A 16,449-nucleotide genomic window follows, 5' to 3' on the forward strand; every position below is an offset into this window, starting at 1 on the left:
TGGCAGCCGTACTGACAACGTCCTGATTCAGGAGGCGGGATGTCAAAGGAACCAGATGCCCACGGTGCCCATGAACTTGGCAGTGCCCAGAGGTCATCTGAAGGTGATCAGTGGGTGATGGGCATCCGTGCAGGCTGCTCACCCTCCCCTGCACTGAAAGCCCCCAGAGGGTGCCCCTTGGGCCACTGGCGCTGCCGGTGTGCCCAGGAGCTCTGACAGCAAGGGTGAGAGCCGTGCAGCTGGTCAGGTTCCCTTGCATCCCTCTTCTGGGACCCACGCCTGGGGACTTGTGGGCGGATATTTCTTCGTTTGGGTCTGACACTTGATCAGGGCTCCTGCTGCTGGTATTAGGGCCCGAGTCAGGAACTGGATCCTGGGAGAGACTTACACGGCCCTGGGGCTGAAGCCCGGAGGAGGTGGCTGGAGACAGGTGTGCACACCAGGTACACTGCAGGCCCCAGAGCCCTGCACTCAGCTCACTGTGGCCTGTGAGGGGGGCCCGGGGCAGTGGCCTCCTTTCCCTGCACACAGCCCCAGCCCAGCCTGTCTGGGGCGTCCCCTCTTGTGGCTCCCCTGGAATCCCACCTGACTGGTTAAAACCTCAGCGTGAGGGTCCCGGTTTCGGGCCTCCTAGGAAGCTGTCTCGGAGAAGGCAATGGCAAGCCACTCCAGTACTCTTGCCTAGAAAATTCCATGGATGGAAGAGCCTGGTAGGCTGCAGTCTGTGGGGTCGCTAAGGGTCGGACATGACTGAGCGACTTCACTTTCACTTTTCACTTTCACACATTGGAGAAGGAAATGGCAACTCACTCCAGTGTTCTTGCCTGGAGAATCCCAGGGATGGGGGAGCCTAGTGGGCTTCCGTCTATGGGGTCACACAGAGTCGGACACGACTGAAGTGACTTAGCAGCAGCAGCAGCAGCAGCAGAAAGCTGTCTTATCTCTTCCTTCTTCCCTCCACTGAAGATCTCAGAGGAGGGCCCTGCTGGGACGGGAAGCGGTGGTGGTGGGGGGGGTCTTAGACCAGTTTAGATGCAGTGACCACCGCTGTGTACCTACTGGGAGGAGCCTGGTGGGAGCCCCAAAGCTTAGGTCTTCCCAGCACCAGGGGCTCCTGTATCCTGGGGCTGGATGGGGGTGCAATAGGGACCCCTATACATCTCCTGAGTCCACGGTACTGGACCGGGCTCCCAAACCAGCCTCCTCTGTCTGCACCTCAGTGGCCACCCTCCCGCCTCGTCTCCTCTCAAGCTCTCTTTGGGCCGTCCCTGGCCCTGACTCCCCTGTTGACCCTGGAAAGGAGCTCTGAGACCCGGGGGTGCTCCCAGGGCAGCCCATCCGCTCAGCATCTTGTCCTATGGTGGGACTCACTTGGCCTTGACCCTGGTGCTCCTGGACACCGAGTCTCCTCTGGCCCCTCCCGCTCCTCCCCGCATCCTGAGTGGGGGGTGAGGCCAGTGGTGAGGGTGGGCATCGGGGCGGGCCTGGGGCTCCCGGGTGACTGGCCGCCTCCCCTTGGGACCTTTGCAGATGGTGGTTCACATGGACCCAATGGAGGATCCAGATGACATCCTGCTGGCGCACCGCTCCCGGGAGAAGTCCTACCTGTTGGACGTGGCCTTTGACTTCACTGCCAGCCAGGTGAGGGGGCGCCTGGGCCTGGGGACACACAGGATGCCCTGTCTGCCCTCTGACCAGCTTGGGAGGGAGCCCTTAGGGGACCCCGGTCCCGAGCCCCAGGCGTCGCTCCATCACTCGCTCTCTCACTGCCGTATCGCCACATGCACACGCGTGTGTGAGCCTGCGTGGCGCATACAGAGCCTTCTGCGTGGACACACCGTGGTCAGCACACAGATGCCACCCTCCACGGGGACCCACACAGCCCTCCCCACAGGTGGCCCCTAGGGGAGCTGCGGGAAGGTGCTTGAAGCCCACCTGGTGCTGGGAGGGGCACCTCGGGGAAGCTGACACCCTCCCAGGGACCCCGTCTCACCCATCTGCGGATGCTCCAAGGAGCAGGTGTGAGGCGTCCTCTGGGCTGGGGGCCGGGAACCAGCTGCTGGTGGGGAGGGTCTCAGGTGTCCTGAGCCCTCTAGCAGGCTGGCATTTCCCGCCCCCGAACCCGTGGGGGGAAAGCGGAGACACCCATCCCCCCTTTCCACCCCCTCTTCTCAGGGCCCAAGGGCTCCAGGGAGGAAACTGCCTCTGTCGGGGGTCAGGGTGGTCCCGTGGGCCTGTGGGCTCTGCCCTGGCCGTGCCTTGGGCGTTAGGAGCCTCATTGAAGGCGTCATCTCAGGCTCCAATGCCACCATCTTTGCCTACGGACCCACAGGTGAGGGCGAGTGCCCCCGAGAATCAAGCTCCTCACCCTCCGCCTCCGAGCTCATCTGGCCCAGGCCGGAGCAGGAATCAAGGATGTGGCCGGTTGAAACTGCCCTCTCCCAGAGCCCTTTGGACCCAAAGCCCCATCCCCAGCCAAGGATGCCGTCTTCTCCCCTCCCCCACCTCTGGGCACCTGCGAGGCTCCAGCCTTGAGGACAGACCCAGGGTTGCCAGGGGTCCCCGCACTCCCCGGCTCCGTCCTGCTCACCCCCTCCCCCTGCTCCGCCCCAGGCTGCGGGAGAACCTCCACCATGCTGGGCACAGACCACGAGCCCGGCATCCACGTTCGGACCCTCAACGACCACTTCCGTGCCATCGAGGAGACCAGCGACGACATGGAAAACCAGGTGTCCACGTCCTACCTGGAGGTGAGCCCTCGGTCCACCCTGCCCTGTGGGCTTGGGCCAGGAGGTCCACAGGACCGGGCTGGTTTGCCTCCCGGGGGTCAGGTCAGGGGGCAGTCTCCTGGGGGTGCTCATCACCGCTGCTCTCCCATGCGCGTGTGGTCGGCCTCATTTTATAAAAGCTCAGGTTCAGAGAGCTTACGCAATTAAACAGTCACAGTCCCGAGGTCACACAGCAAGCGGGGGAACAGGAATTCAAACTCACGACCCTGGGGCTTTAGAGTCTAGCCCTGCCCACTTGGCTACTCCAAAGTGACCTGGTCACTGAGCCCCTAGCCACCCTCCCAGAGGCCATCCTCTGGACCCACTCCTTCGCTTCCCTGGTGGCTCAGATGGTAAAGAATCTGCTTGCAATGCAGGAGACCCAGGTTCAATCCCTGGCTTGGGAAGATCCCCTGGAGAAGGAAATGGCAACCCTCTCCATTCTTGCCTGGAGAATCCCATGGACAGAGGAGTCTGGCAGGCTACAGTCCATGTGGTTGCAGAGAGTTGGACACGACTGAGCCAACCCTGTTTGCTTTGCCAGGCTACCTGCAGGCACTCTATATATGTAGGTACAGGTGAGAACGTTACATACACGGACAGGCTTAGACCTGCCAGCCTTCTCCACCTTGACACAGCCCCCGATGCCCACCTGTGGGAGTGCTATCACTGGGCAATAGCAGATCAGCGGGGGTGAGGACCCACAGAGGCCAGAAGTGGCGGGAGAGCCACTGGGCTAGGCTCCGTCTGGCTCCTGGCCTCCCTGGCTCCCTCTGGAAGCTGATACTTCCTGGGTGACAGCTCTGGAGGGGCAGCGAGGCATTGCTGCCAGCACCTGCTCCAGCCAGCGTCATGTTGACTTAGCCACCAAGATGCACTTCGGGGACCGTGGTTGGCGAGGCTGGGTGAAGGTACCATAAGGGTTGCCTAGTAACCACCAGGGCTTGGCCGTGGGTTAGGTCCCATGCTCTGCCCGGTGCCTGGCCGGCCTGCTACCTTCTGTGCTGTTGGCTCTGGCAGCCCAGTGTCTCCCCCCTGGATGCTGAAGCCCCCTTACGCCCACCCCATAGGAAGGAAGGAGAGGGTTCATCTCCTTAAGCCCGGGTTTCCTGAGAGGAGCCTGGAGCTCTCGGGAGGGATGGAGAGCCCAGCCGTTGCCTGAACCTCCTGCTCTTGGTCTCCCGTTAATGTCTGTTGCCTGCCCCTTCCAACCGGTCCCATCAGATCTCCAGTGAGATGATCCGGGACCTGCTGAGCCCTGCCTTGGGGTATCTGAAGCTGAGGGAAGACTTCAGGGGAGTAATCCAGGTGGCCGGAATCATCGAGGTCTGCACCATCAATGCCAAAGAGGCGAGTCTTGTGCAACCAGCAGGGTAGTGGAGGACACTAACCTCTGTGTGTGTGTTTGGGGTGTGACCAGAGGCGGCAGGGCTCTGCACCCGGGGAGCCGCTGCGGCTCAGCTGGGCTGGAGCTGGGGCAGGCACAGAGGCCCTGGATGACACGCCCGCGGCCACGCCGACCCTGGGGACCGGCCAGGCACCCCGCCTTCCAGTTGACAGGCCCTGACCTCTCGGCCCCCACAGCACACGGGGGGCTGACCCAGCCCTGCCTTGGGCCCCTTCCCAACCTCGCAGAGGCAGGACTGGGGAGCGTGCCCACGGGCCCCCAGGAGTGGCCTCCCTGCTCAGCCCCGCCCACCCAGATCATGCAGCTGCTGATGAGGGGGAACCCGCAGAGGACCCAGGAGCCTATGGCCGCCAACCAGGCGTCCTTGCGATCCCACGCCGTGCTCTAGGTGGCCATGCGTCAGCGCAGCCACGTCAGGGACGTCCTACAGGAGGTGCGACAGGGCCGCCTCTTCATGATCGACCTGGCTGGCTCTGAGCGGGCCTCCCAGGTGAGGCCGGCTCCCCCTGGGGCTGGGGGCAGAGCTTGGGGGGCCGGGCAGGGTGGCTGGCCCACCCTGCTCCCCAAGGGGCAGAGTGGGGACTGTCTCAGGGAGGGTGGGAGTTGGGGTGCTCCGGAGGGGAGGGCAGTGAGGGATGGCACAGAGGACAGGAAGGATGGCTGGACTGGGCTGGGGTACCCCAGGGAGACCCCCCCAGGGGCTGTTTGTGGGAAGGGGCCTGGGAGTGTGAGGGTCTCTCCAGGGAAGGAGACAGTGCGTGTCCCGGAGGACGTGGGCAAACAGCCAGGAGAATGAATGGGCCCGGTGAGGAGCTGGGACCCCGCGGAGACGATGTCCCCTGATGGGGGGGACCCTGCCCACCATGTCAGCGAGAGAAAAGGGCCAGCCACACACTTGTCAGTGTTCGTCCCCCTCCATCGCTGTCTGCCCAGCCCTGCCACCCAGACCTGGGCCCAGGCCCCCTCTTGTGGGCAAATTCAGAAGTTTCGTGGTCTCCTGCGTCCATGGGCATCTCACCATTAGCACTGAGGCAAATGCAAGCACCAGGGAGAAGTAACAAGGGCTTCGTGCTGGAACATGTGGGGTTGGTTTCAATAGGGTGGAGCGGGAGAAACACATTCTCTTTCCATAAAGGCCTGAGGGCTTCCTGGAGGAAGGGGGCAGGCAGCAGGCAGTGGGGAGAGGGTGTGCCCTGCAGCCACCAGGTTCCAGCTTCACCAGGCTGGGCAGAGACGTCTCCCGAGGGTGGCAGAGCCTCCTTGGACTTGATCCTGTCCTGTTCTCACATCAATTCACACACAAATTCATGCATTTCCTAACGCACAGGCTTCTTTTTATATATATATATATATTTACTTATTATTTATTTATTTATGTATTAGCTGCTTTGGGTCTTAGTTATGGCACATGGAATCTTTAGTTGCAGCATTCAAACTCTTAACTGTGGTATGTGGGACCTAGTTCCCTAACCAGGGATCGAACACAGGCCCCCTGCATGGGGAGCGTGGAGTCTTAGCCCCTGGACGACCAGGGGGTTCCTCACACACTTTCTTATACACATGTACACGCGGTCCCATGTACACATGCAGTTCACACGCGCTCACACGCCCTTCCCCGCATACACACAAACTTCCATCCTTCCGCTCCGGAGCCTGGCTTTCTCTCTAGAGTGGGGAGCCCACGGCCGTGCCGGCTCCCAGCTGAGCTGCCTGGGAAGTCTCGACCTCCCTCCATCTCGCCCTCGGCGCTGCCCTTAACTGTACCCACGGGTCGGTCCCCAGGGAGGCGAAGAGCCAGGCTCTCAGCCCTCCTTGGGAGCCTCCTGTCCCCGCTCTTGTCCAGCGTGCGTGCTCCGTTGCTTCAGCCGTGTCCAGCTCTGTGACCCCATGGAGTGTAGCCTGCCAGGCTCCTCTGTCCATGAGCTTTTCCAGGCAAGGGTACTGGAGTGGGTTGCCATGCCCTCCTCCAGAGAATCTTCTAGACCCAGGGATCGAACTGGCGTTTCCTGTGTCTCCTGCGTTGCCAGGCAGGTTCTTTACCACCAGCACCCACCTAGGAAGCCCCACTCTTGTCCAGAGACCTTCTCGTTCTCTGACCTTCGGGAATGCCCTCCCTGGGCAGAGGGCAGACCAGGTCCTCAGCGTCTCTTCCTTGCAGAGCCCTGGGGGACGGGGAGGGGTTTACAACCCAGGATGGCCTGGGGTGGGGAGTCATACGTGTTGCTCGACCCCCAGACACAGAGCCGTGGGCAGCGCATGAAAGAGGGGGCCCACATCAACCGCTCGCTGCCGGCCCTGGGCAACTGCATCAACACGCTGAGCGACAAGAGTACCAACAAGTACATCAGCAATCGCGACAGCAAGCTCACCCGCCTCCTGAAGGTACCAGCTGCCACCGGGCCTGGGCCCTGGGCACCCGGGGAGGGGGGGGCTGCCAGCTTCGCAGACGAAAATACAGGATACCCAGCTGCATGTGAACATCCGGATTGGGTATCATTGTGTATGTCCCATGCCATCTTTGGGACATACTTATGCTTTAAAAAAAGCTCACTCATTTATCCAAATTTCAGATCGAAACTGGGTATCCTGTATGTTAGGGCTTCCCAGGTGGTTCAGTGGGTAAAAAAAAGAAAAAATCTGCCTGCAATGCAGGAGACATGGGTTTCATTCCTGGGTTGGGGATGGTCCCCTGGAAGAGGGTGTGGCAACCCACGCCGGAACTGTTGCCTGGAGAATCCCATGGACAGAGGAGCCAGTCCTCAGGGTCTGGAAGAGTCGCACATGGCTGAAGCGACCGAGCACGCGCTCGCCGGCCCCTGTTTGTGAACAGCAGGGAGGGAAAGAGGTTGCATCTGAGCATCTGACCGCCCCCCTCCCACCAGCCCCAGGGCGGTGGGTTTGAGGGAACTGGGAGTCATCTGGATTTGGGGGTTCAGGTGGACAGTCAATCTCGTGGCTCCCAGAGGCTGCTGTTGTGGGGTTGGGGGCACGCACCTGGCTGGGCTCTGAATGCAGTGCTTCACCCCCGGCCACACCCAGCTCCTTTTTGGAGAGGAGGGAGCCATTCTGCATGACTTGTGGGATCTTAATTTCCCAACCAGGGATTGAACCTCGGGCCCTCAGCCGTGAAAGCATGGAGTCCTAACCGGTGGACGGCCAGGGAATTCTCCGCAGTTGTTTCTATCGTGTCAGCGTATCTGAGTTAGGGGGTCATTATTTCCATTTGCAGACAAGGAAACTGAGGCACTGGGAGGCTAAGTAACCTCCCCAAGGGCTCACGCCAATAAGTGCTGGACTTGGGGCCCCAGCAGAGGTCTGGCTGGGCTGATGGCAGAGCTGCAGGTGACCTGACGCTGGGCATCAGCCCACCAGCATCACTGCACCTACAGGCTGGGGGTACGAGAGCCGGCTCCTGCCACCTAGAAACCCGAGGGAGCCGAGGGTTAGGGAGGTAAAGGAGCTTGCTTGAAGTCGCTCAGCTGGTCACTGCCCCGCCCGAGGGCTTTGCCCCCAGGCCCCGGTAGCCCCGTACTCTCTCCCTTGAAGAGGGCAGGGCAAGCCCGGGGCAAGGGAGGCAGCGGCCACAGGCCCAGTTCACTCCATCACCAGCCTCTCTCCAGCCAAGACCATGGCGCCTTCCACTGTCAGCAAAGGGGGTGACCTGGAAGGCCCAAGAGATGGCGGAGAAGCCCAGGACCCCTCAGAGCTCTTCCCGCTCTGGTTCCAGCCAACGTTTCCTCATCCTCATGTATATGAGGCGGGGAGAAGGAGAGCTGGGAGACCCGGACTCAGATGCTGGAAATTTTCAAGCACGAACTTTGGAGATGAAACTGGGAGAGGGAAGCAGTGGGGAGACGGCAGAGGGGGCGGGGAGGGGCCGCGGGGTGCTCGGCTCCCGCACCCGTGCATGTGTGAGAGAGAGCACACCCACGAGGGCATCACGGGGGAGCAGGTCCAGGGAGGCGGCCCCTGCTGACCGCCGCCCGCCCGGCCCATCCAGGACTCCCTGGGGGGAAACAGCCGCACCGTGATGATCGCCCACATCAGCCCTGCGAGCAGCGCCTCCGAGGAGTCCCGGAACACCCTGACCTCCGCGGGCCAGGCCAAGACCATCAAGACGTGGGTGAGGGGGCCCCTGCTGTGTGCCCCCAGGACTCGCCTTTCTGGGCCAAGATTCAAGCCCCCTGGACTGATTCCAGGTCCTGCCACCCCCCAGCCCCCCAAACACACACTCTGGACTGAGCCACCCTGCTCTGGCCCCCCGTAACTTGCCAGGGAGCCCACAGCTTCCGAGGGTCCCCTTCTTTTTCTAACTTGATCTGGCCGTGATCAGCCCTTGTTGTTGGGTGCGGGCTTTCTCTGCAGCGAACCGGGGACTCCTCCCAAGTTCACAGTGGTGACTGGTGGATTCTCTTGTGGGACACGGGCTCTGGGGCGTGTGGGCTTAGTAAGGGTGGCTGTACAGGCTTAGTTGCCCTGTGGCATGTGAGAGCGTCCCAGACCAGACACTGGACCCACGTGCCCTGCATTGGCAGGCAGACGCTTGACCGTCGGACCACCAGGGAAGTCCCTGTGCTCCTCCAGTTCAGAGTCCGTGCTCGTCGCCAAGGCCTGGCGCCCAGCCCCTTCCTGCTGCCTCTCAAAAGGCGCTCGTTCAGACCTTTACTCCCAACTGTGACAATGTTGCTGACTTATGAGTGCTTCTACTGTGACCCTTTATCAGTTCATCTCGTGTGATCCTCAAGCGAGGCAGGCGTTACTTCTGTCCTCGCTTTACAGTTGAGGACAGTGAGGCTGGAGGGAGCTAAGTGGCTTCCCAGGTGGGTAGGAGTGGCACTGAGGTCTGCCCAGTCACCTTTTCTGGTCAGTGTGTTAGAATCCTGGCTCTCTATGATGTCATCTGGGTCCACTCGTGTCAAGAGCCTACATTCTCCTGACACTTCAGTTGTCCGGTGACTGTTTCAGGAGCTGGATGCGTTCTCTCTGCTCTCTCCATTAAGGAACTTAATGGTGGGAAGAGACCCTTAAAAGAGCGAATTGATAGTTCAGAGTGTTATTAATAGCAGGAAATCACACCAACAGCAGGGAGGCCAGTGGGATTCCCACGAACCTCTTTACAGACGGTGAGTGGGACTCTGAAGGATGAAGAGGAGACTCCAGAAGGGAGGGAGCAGTAAGGACAGAGGCTCCTAAGGCAGGGAGGAGGGGGTGTCCGCGGTGGAGGTGGGGCGAGGAGATCGGTTCCTCTGAATGAGAGAGCAGTGCGCCTTCAGCACCAGATGAGGACTCAGGGCGTTCCCCCAGCAGTCGGGAGCCAACGAAGGCTGAGTGGCGCAGAGGCCGGGGCTGGGGGCGGGGGCACAATTTTAGGAGTATGCCTCTGGTGGAGGCATGTAGTTTGATAGGTTGTAGGGTTGGAGGCAGAGCTTCCCTGGTGGCTCAAGTGGTAAAGAATCTGCCTGCAATGCGGGAGACCTGGGTTCAATCTCGGGGTTGGGACGATCCCCCGAGAAGGGCATGGCAACCCACTCCAGTGTTGGGCTTCCCTGCTGGCTCAGATGGTAAAGAAGACGCCCACAGTGAGGGAGACCTGGGTTCAACCCCGGGGTTGGGGAGATCCCCTGAAGGAGGGCATGGCAACCCACTCCAGCATTCTTGCCTGGAGAATCCCATGGACAGAGGAGCCTGGCGGGCCATAGTCCATGGGGTCGCAAAGAGTCAGACACAGCTGAGCGACTAAGCACAGCAGAGTCGGAGGCAAAGAGGTCATTACTGTCATCCAGGAGACAGGAAAAGAGGGTCCCCGAGGCCAGGCCCTGGCCTCCAGGTGACTGTACCCCGCCCCCTCCCCCGGTGAAGCAGAACCTGCTCGGCGTCTCCTACCGCATCGCCCAGGACACGAACATCATCGCTGACCTGCGGGGCGAGATCCAGAGGCTCAAGTGCAAGATCGAGGAGCAGGGCGGGCGGAGCCCGGACCGAGCCCAGTGGAGCGGGGCGACATCCGCCACATCCAGGGTGCGTGCGTGCGTGAGGGGGAGCCCGTCTCCCGAAGCCCGTCCAGGCTGCCTCGGGGTGCTCTGTGGTCAGACAGCGCTGGCTTCAAAGCCGGGCTCGTTCTGACTGAGCAGCCTTTAAGCCTTCCATCCTTCAGCTGTCAAACAGAATCGCGATCTCTGCCTCAGAGACCTGACCCCAGAACTGGGTGGTATCAGAGTGAGAGCCACCTGGGCATTTAGCTGTGTGCGGCCTTCACTCTGGGGACTGCAGTGAGGGCTGTGAGACTGCGCCCGGCATCACCAGAAGGGATACGGTTCCCTTACAGATTTTCTGTACTTGCTTTGATGATTTTGCAGCACATGGCAGTAAAGTGTTTAAGGGGTGCCTTTTACTAGTGGACAGAAAGGCGCTTTAAAGGTTGGCGGAAGCCCAGTTCATTCAGGGAGGCTGGGAGTCACCTTTGGGTCACCGCCTGAAGACAGTGTAGAAGTGGGATGTGAGGGGGGTAATCTAGGAGGTCTTCCTGGAGGAAGTGGTTACACGGAAGTCTTTTGGGGAGAAAGAGAGAGGGGAGGGCCCAGGCGGACCTAAACTTTCCTGGCCTCACCGTTCCTCCTCCGATGACCTCTCCCACTTCCCATTCAACCGGCAGCCGAGGTCCAGCTGCACAGTGGGCGGGGTGAACACGCTGTAATGGAACACCTTCGTGAGCAGCTGATCAGCACCTTCCAGGAGCAAATGGACATTCGGAGACGCCTGCTGGAGCTGGAGAACCGTGGCATGGAGCTGTGGATGGACACCTCCCGCCACCTGCTCACCGTCTCTGGGTAAGCACCGCTGGCCTGGGATGGGAGCCAGGAGCTGGAACCGCACCTTGTGCCCCCCCTCCCCCATGGCCTGAATCCCCCGTTTCCTTTGGGGTTGGGGCTGCGGCAGGTCACGCCAGGCACTCAAGTGGCAGGAGGAGCGTCGGAAGGAGTCCTTCACTAAGGATGACACCGGGAAGGACTTGGGCACCTGGGACGGCCAGCCAGACATCAAGGAGCCTGCCGAGGTGGTGTCTGCCCGCAAAAGCATCGCTACGTTGATGACACAGCAGAAGAAGCTGCGAAAGCAGAAGGTCCCTGGGGCTCAGGGGGCGGGGCAAGGGGGGTTGAGAGACTCAGCAGGAAGGGGCTGGGGGAGGCTTGTGGGAGGCGTGAAACCTGGACTCTCAGGCCACAAATTCCCTGTGACTCTGAGTCTCTCTTTCGCATCTGAGGGCTTCCCTGGTGGCTCAGATGGTAAAGAATCCGCCTGCCATGCGGGAGATGCCGGTTCGATCCCTGGGTCGGGAAGATCCCCTGGAGTAGGAAATGGCTACCCATTCCAGTATTCTTGCCGGGAGAATCCCCATGGACAGAGAAGCCTGGCGGGTCACAGAGTCGGACACCAACGAGGGACTGTCGCTGTGTGTGTGTGCTCGGTCGGTCTGACTCTTTGCTACCCCATGGGCTACATAGCCCGCCAGCCTCCTCTGTCCATGGGATTCTCCAGGCAAGCACTCATCTTTAAAATGGGGGTGGTCAACCCTAGTGGGGTTGATGAGAAGATTAAATAAACCCTTTCACATAGTAAAGACTCAGAAAACGGGTAGCCACCATTCTAATTAGGATTTTCCAGATCGCCCTTCTCTGTTCTGGAGCATAGCCATACCAGGGGGCTTCAGGGTCCACCAGTCCAGAGGGCATCAGGTGAGCTGGGGTTGAGCTGGTCCACGGAGCTCATTTCCCTGGATTCCCTGGTGGCTCAATGGTAAAGGGTCTGCCTGCCAATGCGGGAGACCGAGGTTCGATCCCTGGGTCGGGAAGATCCCTTGGAGAAGGAAATGGCAGCCCACTCCAGTATATTTGCCTGGAGAATCCCATGGGAGAAGGAGCCTGGCGGGCTGCGGTCCAGGGGACCGCACAGAGTCGGGCAGAACTGAGCGACTTCCCTGCACGGAGCCTGTGTCAGGGATGGATTGCAAGAAGGTAGGCACAGAGGGGTCACCCAGGAGCAGTCCCCAGTTGCAGAGTTCAAGACACAGCTTCGAAAAGCGGGCCTCGGAGCGGGGCTTCAGCCAGCCGCCCCGCGTCCGGGGACTTGGAGGGCCGAGGACCCGCTCAGCAGCGGGCGCGGGCGGCCCCTCTCCAGCCACCTGGTGCTGACGGCCCACTCGGCTCCGCAGCTGGCGCTGGAGCGGCGCGCAGCGCCGCCGCCTGGAGGAGACGCTGCCGCAGCGCGTCAGCTCGAAGCAGCAGCGCGAGGCGCTCGGCCTGCTCTGCCGCGTGCATGAGCTGGAGCTGCGGAACGCCGAGATGCAGCCGCACGCCCTGCTCCACACCAGCGCGCTCCGCCACTGCCGCGAGGTCCGGCGCCAGCTGGAGCAGCGCCGCTGCCTCTGCGAGAAGATCATCCGCGCCCAGCGGCAGCTCATCCAGGGTAGGGGCCCCGCCCTGCACGTCCGACCTGCCGAGGGCCCGAGGGCCCGCGCTGAGCCCTGCCTCTCCGCTCCCCCACCGCAGATAGCAACCTGGCCGTCCCGCAGCACCTGAAGGAGCTGTACAAAGCGTACCTGCGGGAGCAGGAGGAGGGCAGCCTGGAGCGCGCCACCATGATGGACCGCCTGGCCTCTCAGGCCCTGCAGGTGGGTGCCCGGGCCGGACCATGCGCACATGACTAAGGGCGGGGCTGAGGACCAGGGCGGCGCCTGCCAGCACCTAGTGTGGCCTCGGACCCGGCTGGCTGGTCCCCAGAAAGCTGGCTTCTCCGTCAGCTTCTTATCCGACCCAAAGCCTCGCCAGGCTCCCCTCCTGCGGTGTTCTTCTCCGGCACGTGTCCCCGTCCAGGGTCTAAGGATCAGGGTTGGACATCTGAGATAGCACTAAGGGCCCCAGATGCCCTCCCAGGAGACCAGGCCACCAGGCGGTGCCACTGGGGATGCCTCGCAGACCACGGCTGGCCCCTGGGACTCAGAACACGAGCCCCCCTGTCTCCTGGGGCTCCCAGCCCAGATTACAGCCCCAGACAGCCTGTGTGCCTGTGTTAGGCAGGCTGTTTACTCAGTCCGAGACCAAGTCTTCCGACTCCCCTCTCCCTCCTTTCCCCTCCCCAGGACAGCACCTGGCCCAAGATTAGCCCCCCAGGAACCGTGCCGACCTCGGGGGAGTCTGACCTAGAAAATGTCAAGATGCCGAACTCCGAGTCCCCCCCCCAGGACAGAAGCTCAGCACTGCTCAGCACTGAGAGGTGAGCCTGAGGACCACTTCCGGCCGTCCAACCTGCCTGAGACACCGGGCCGTGTCTCAGAGATGCCATCCCAGACCTGGCTTCCCAGGGAGGGTGGAGCAGGAACGGAAGGCGGGGCGGGGGCACAGGTCTGAGCCGTACTTTGGGGTCCTCGTTCCCACAATGCAACAGTTCTCAGGAGGGGTGGGCGTGGGACTCCCTTGGTGGCAGCCTGGGCAACAACTGCCCATCCTCCTCTGCTGACCTCAGTGAAGCCAACCACATGTTCAAGGCCAGCTCCCGGGCCTGGCAAGCGAAGGGCTCCTTTGTGCCCACCCTACCCCGTATCCCGGCCAGCAACCTGGTGACACAGGAGGTTAGCAGCAGGCCCCATGGGCACCCCGGGCTCCCCTGATGTGGGTGGGAGTACCCGGGGGGGACACCCAATGGTTGGGATGGAACTTTTCCAAAACAGCCCTCTGAGGACAAAGGGTCCCTGCTGGGTCCAATGGCTTCTCTTCCCAACCCATTCATCTCACAGGCCACCACTCAGGTTGGTCCGAACGGCCAGATCAACTCCAATCTGTCAGAGATCCCGTTGACCCGCGAAGGTGTGTCCCCTGCCTCCCCCCACCCGCTCATCAGCCTGTGCCTGGAATCATCTCAACAGCTCAGAGCACCCAGCACAAAGCCCCTTCCTTCCCTCTCCGCTGCTGAACGCACCCAGGCCTCATTCTAGAAAGACAGGCACTGGTGCCCAGAGAAGAGTACCCACCTGCCCTGTCCACGCAGAGCAGGGGACACAGTCAGAAGCCAGAATGGGCAACACATGGCACTTGGGATCACGCCCCCTCCACTTGCCACTCGGAAATAATTGTAACAGCAGATACAGTCTGAGCCCTCCCTACCCTGTGGCCACAGGCGACCCCCATTATCTCAGCAATGCATCCTCAGAACCTGGGACTTCCCTGGCGGTCCAGCGGTTAAGACGCAGCACTTCCACTGCAGCGGGTGAAGGTTCGATCCCCAGTCAGGGAACTAAGATCCCATATGCCGTGTGTCATGGTCCAAAAAATACAATCTTCACAACCCACTGGGGTTAGTTTTACATGGTCAGTTTACAGGTGAAAAGAAGGCTCAGAAACTTGCCCAAAGTTTCTCAAACAGCAAGCAAGTTGGGGTGAGCTGCAGCAAAGAAAGGGGTGTTGGAGGTGCAGGAGGGGGAGGAAAATGTGGCCTTGACCCCGGGCTGGGTGCCCCTCTGTCCCGCCGCAGGGAAGAAGGAGACCCTGACCGACACCAAGGGCATCTCCGTGAAGGCTGCCCGGCAGCGCTTGCCGGCCCTTGGGGCCGAGGGGCGCCAACTGCTGGCACCCACCATGAGGCACAGCAGCCTGTCCCTGCACTCGCTGGGCGACACTGATGACATGGGGCTGCCCGGACTGCTGGCCTGCAAGCGGCCGCCCAGCCCCACCCTCCAGCACAGTGACAGCGAGGACAGCCTGTCCAGCAGCACGGGCGAGGCACCATCCCAGGTGGTCGAGTGTCATGGCAATGGCCCTTGTCCCACACTGCAAGGCCAGAAGAAAAACCTAAGCAAGAAAGGAGAGGAGTCCCTGGAGGCAAAGAGGAAGCGGAAGTCCCAGTCCTGTGAAGTCACAGGACAAGGGGTGAGCCTAGGGGGACAGGAGCTGGGGGTGTCAGGGCCCCCTCCTTGCCGGGTTCCGAAGGCTGGGCTCCTCCAGAGGCCTCAGGGTAACCCTGGCTGTGCACCACTCTCCATGGAGTGTCCCCCAAGTGAACCTAACATCTCCTTGTATCAGACCCCCACGCAGATCCCAGCTCATCCGGCTCTCCAGCCAGCACTGCTCTCCCGCCCCAAGATGCACGTTGCTGGGCTCCGTCCTGTGGAGAATCACATCTCAGACCAGAGGATGCCAGTGGTTGGGCAGCGAACCCCTACCATCCGGCCCCTGGGAAAGGCCACGCTACCTATGTCCAAGGTCAAACTCCCTCCATGCCAGAACTTGGGTGAGTACCAATAAGTGTGGAGGGGAATAGCAATGGGGAGAGGGGAGCCCTTGGCCAGGCCAGGGAGGAGGCTGGTTGAGCTCCCTGCCCCTATGACTGCCCCTTGCTGGAAACAGGGTTCCTGAAGACTGTTGGTGGGACTGGCCTCTTGGGGGGTGCCCCTAGGGAGTTCAGAGCCACTGGGGTGATGACAGGGCATGGAGAGGCATGCCTTAAAGCACAGCTCCTGGCCCCTCCCCATTGCAGGCCCCGAGGACCCCTCCCCCCTCGCTGCCCCCTCCAAGCCACTGGATGTTTCCGGACGGGTTATTCGGATGCCCCGCCTGCCCTATGGCACAAATACCCAAGGCAAAGATGGACGCTTCCAGCACAACTGAGGGGCCCTGCCTGGATCCGGCCCTCCTGCCCGCCAAGGCTTGATAGGGTGTGGCAGGAAAGGGAGACGGAGGCTGGGCAGATGGGGAAGACCTGGCGTCAGGAGCGCGGGATCTCAGAAGGCTGGGGCCCTGGGACCCAGGAGTTACGGGGGCGCCTGCCCCACACACTTCCGTGCCTTCAGTGCTACCGGGAATGGGAGCTGAGCCCAGGAGGCATGGCCTGGATGGCAGGACTCCCTGGCTTCCCAGCCCTGGATCCCAGGGCTCCCTGGGCAGAGACTCCTGTTGCTGAAACTCTCCTCTGAGATCTGCGGTCAGACTTGGCCTGAGGCATGGGGGGTGGGGTGGAGCAGGGAGGGACTGTTGGTGGGATAGGGCTCCTGGGCCCACATCTGGGACAAGGGCATGCTGGATGGTTGGGGAAGGGGCCGATGGGCATTTCCCCTACTGTGGCTGGGGGGTGGGAAGGAATCTAGTTTTGTTCCTGAGCAGTCGCTTCCCGCCCCCCAACTCCTTTTAAACAATAAAAATCCCATTTGAGTTTTGTTGGTTGTTGCAGAAACTAGACCTTGTCTGAAAGGTGTGTGATCCTGACTGACGGGGCTTCCCTTCCCGG

The 16,449-nt window shown here is 61.4% G+C and overlaps 1 protein-coding gene across 1 annotated transcript; it reads left to right on the forward strand.

Moving 5' to 3' along the window:
- The first annotated feature begins 1,551 nt into the window (after positions 1-1,551).
- Positions 1,552-16,121, forward strand: LOC129542693 (kinesin-like protein KIF19). Its single transcript, XM_088827846.1, is given in 19 exon segments — positions 1,552-1,842; positions 2,176-2,332; positions 2,614-2,750; positions 3,993-4,118; positions 4,472-4,666; positions 6,412-6,558; positions 8,177-8,295; positions 9,963-9,975; positions 10,039-10,162; positions 10,165-10,194; positions 10,829-11,003; positions 11,113-11,319; positions 12,386-12,639; positions 12,723-12,844; positions 13,313-13,446; positions 13,696-14,036; positions 14,701-15,095; positions 15,249-15,456; positions 15,703-16,121. Coding segments are annotated over 19 exon segments (3,306 nt in total). The 3' UTR covers positions 15,834-16,121.
- The last annotated feature ends 328 nt before the right edge of the window (positions 16,122-16,449 follow it).

The sequence above is a fragment of the Moschus berezovskii genome, chromosome 19, assembly GCF_049115385.1.
Source record: "Moschus berezovskii isolate FMDL1 chromosome 19, NW_MosBer_1.0, whole genome shotgun sequence".
NCBI classification, from domain to species: Eukaryota; Metazoa; Chordata; class Mammalia; order Artiodactyla; family Moschidae; genus Moschus; species Moschus berezovskii.